The sequence below is a fragment of the Hippocampus comes genome, unplaced genomic scaffold (genome assembly GCF_001891065.2).
Source record: "Hippocampus comes isolate QL1 unplaced genomic scaffold, H_comes_QL1_v1.1 scaffold8, whole genome shotgun sequence".
NCBI classification, from domain to species: domain Eukaryota; kingdom Metazoa; phylum Chordata; class Actinopteri; order Syngnathiformes; family Syngnathidae; genus Hippocampus; species Hippocampus comes.
The window spans coordinates 299,745-302,117 of record NW_017806153.1 but is presented as its reverse complement, the minus strand read 5'-3'; the positions used below and the strand labels follow the sequence as shown (position 1 = coordinate 302,117).

At 46.9% G+C, this 2,373-nt stretch overlaps 1 protein-coding gene across 3 annotated transcripts in view; it reads left to right on the top strand.

Annotated features, from left to right (window-relative positions):
- wtap (WT1 associated protein) overlaps window positions 1–2,373 on the top strand; it is a 7,103-nt gene that overhangs the window by 2,377 nt on the left and 2,353 nt on the right. Inside the window, exons 1-4 of one of the 3 annotated variants that reach the window (XM_019894960.1) lie at window positions 39–101; window positions 736–794; window positions 912–1,030; window positions 1,254–1,432. The exons of 1 other annotated variant lie outside the window; for it this stretch is intronic. In XM_019894960.1, the coding sequence (XP_019750519.1) occupies window positions 67–101; window positions 736–794; window positions 912–1,030; window positions 1,254–1,432 (392 nt within the window). In that variant the 5' untranslated portion in view covers window positions 39–66. Of the gene's footprint in view, window positions 1–38; window positions 102–735; window positions 795–911; window positions 1,031–1,253; window positions 1,433–2,373 lie in introns of those variants that run through there. One more of the 3 variants, XM_019894962.1, reaches the window with a different exon arrangement.

Sequence of the window (2,373 nt, the reverse complement as noted above, 5' to 3'; positions counted from 1 at the left end):
TATGGCTCCTTGATATTGACTGTTCGTTGTTGTTTCTTCATCAAGGTTCGCCTCAGTGAATCTGATATGAAAACCTTGACCCGAGAGGAGCTGTGCACACGGTATACACACACACACATTTTATACACATGCATTACAGTGAACCCGCGTTTATTGCTGGGGACATGTTACTGCAGCCATGCATCAATGATCAAAATCCGTGGAGTAGATAGGCCTCATGTCAAAAATTTTAGTTTTGCCACTTTCGTGTGTTTTGGACCAAGGCTCAACAATTATTTCAATTGAAATCTACATTGCAGTGTGGTGAATGCAATTTTCAAATTGCAATGGCTGAAAATGTGGAAAGTAAACATCTGCTTCATTTCAGACATTCAGTAATATACATATATATGCATGTATATATGTGTGCGTGTGTCTAAATTCAGTGCTTAAGAAGTACAGTCCACATGTTGACATAAGATGAAGCAAAACAAAAAAGTTAAAGTGCTGAAGCTACAAATTGCTTGACATTTTTGTTGCAGTCTAATTTATGACAGGCAGCCTTACGTTTACGCTTGTTTGATAGAATTTGGTTGGGGTCGTGAACACTTAAAAGACTGCAAATTCAGTCTTTCGTAAGTGAACATGCCTATTTTGGGTGGATTAAAAAAAAAAGCCTTTCACTGTATTACATCGCTGGTGGGATATCCTGTTTGTTTGAGGAGCCTCACGTCACATGTATTCTCCTGTTATTAGGTGGAAACAGCACGAGTCGTATGTGCAGGTCCTGGAGGCCAAATATGCCGAGCTTTGTTGTAAGTACACATACTCCGTCACGCTTGTGTGACTCTTGATGGCAATCATGCACATGTTGATGATGGCCGAGGGTTAGTTTCCTGACGCCTTTACTTTCTTCTCTCCGGGACCGCCAGCCAATGATGTAACAGGCCTGAAGGAATCTGAGGAGAAACTCAAGCAGCAGCAGCAGGACTCTGCCCGCAGGGAGAACATCTTGGTCATGCGGCTTGCCACCAAGGAGCAGGAGTGCACGGTACGTACATCTTTCTGCTCTTATCGATGGCAACATAATAGGCGTTAAGTGGAGTGGAAAAAATGAGCCATGGTGATTGTGTTTAGATTTTGCCTGTGGATAATTTTGGGTGTCATCAGTTAAAGCAGCCTCATTGGCCACGATGTAAGGATGGCACTGTCAGAGAGGGTATTGGGAAATGCTCTCCCTTGCAGCCCAGTAAGCTTTTTGTTTCTCCCCTTAGACGCACATCCAGTACCTGAAGCAAGCCCAGCAGCCCAGCGCGGCCCAACTGCGCTCGTCCATGGTGGACCCGGCCATCAACTTGTTTTTCCTCAAAATGAAGGCGGAACTGGAACAGACTAAAGACAAACTGGAGCAGGCCCAAAATGAACTGAGTGCCTGGAAATTTACACCTGATAGGTAACGACAATCGAAATAACACCCCCCTCCCAAACCCGCTGGCCATTAACTTCATTAAAAAAAAAAAAAAAGAAAGGGGGGGAAAAAAAGACAGTATGGTCAGGTGAGACTTGTGCCCCGCCCCACCCCGCTCATCGGCATCACAGGGCCTGAGGAGTCTGGACTGTTCCTGAAGACTTGTCCCTTTACCACCCGGATATGGAAAAAAAAAAAAAAAACATTGGTGATTTTGAACTGTGCTGCGGCAGCTGCAGGCCATTAACTTCATTAAAAAAAAAAAAAAGAAAGGGGGGGGAAAAAAAGACAGTATGGTCAGGTGAGACTTGTGTCCCGCCCCACCCCGCTCATCGGCATCACAGGGCCTGAGGAGTCTGGACTGTTCCTGAAGACTTGTCCCTTTACCACCCGGATATGGCCACCCCATCCGCCTCGTCGGCTCAAAGCAGACAGTCGACAGCTTAAAATAGGGGGGCGGCTAGCCGAAAAAGCGCAATTGGAAGCCTTTAAAGACAATTGTCGTACTCGTCTAAACTGTGGAACAGGCCCACGCGTGTACCTGAGAAGCGTACTGACTTGTGGGACAGTCTAGATACCGCAGCAGCAGCGCAAGTTTAAAAGTAAGACTTAAAACTGTGGGCGGAGCCACGACCTCGCCCCGCAATGTACTTTTGGGATCGAGGTGTGAGGGTCCACTGCCCCCCTCCCCCATTTCCCCACCCTCTCATTCATGGTAGTGTGTTTCCATGTTTTCTGTTTGTTGCAATTTTTGTGACTTGTTTTGCGACCGTCGGGCTGGTTGGCGCGCGCGCGTCGACGTTGAGCGGCGTGTTTTCTGAACACCGAGGCGAAAGCCCGCCAGTACAAGCTGTCAATGCAAAATGGTCTTTCACGTTGATGACGATGTACCCGCTTGGATTTGAGTGTTTATGCGGGTGCTCAGT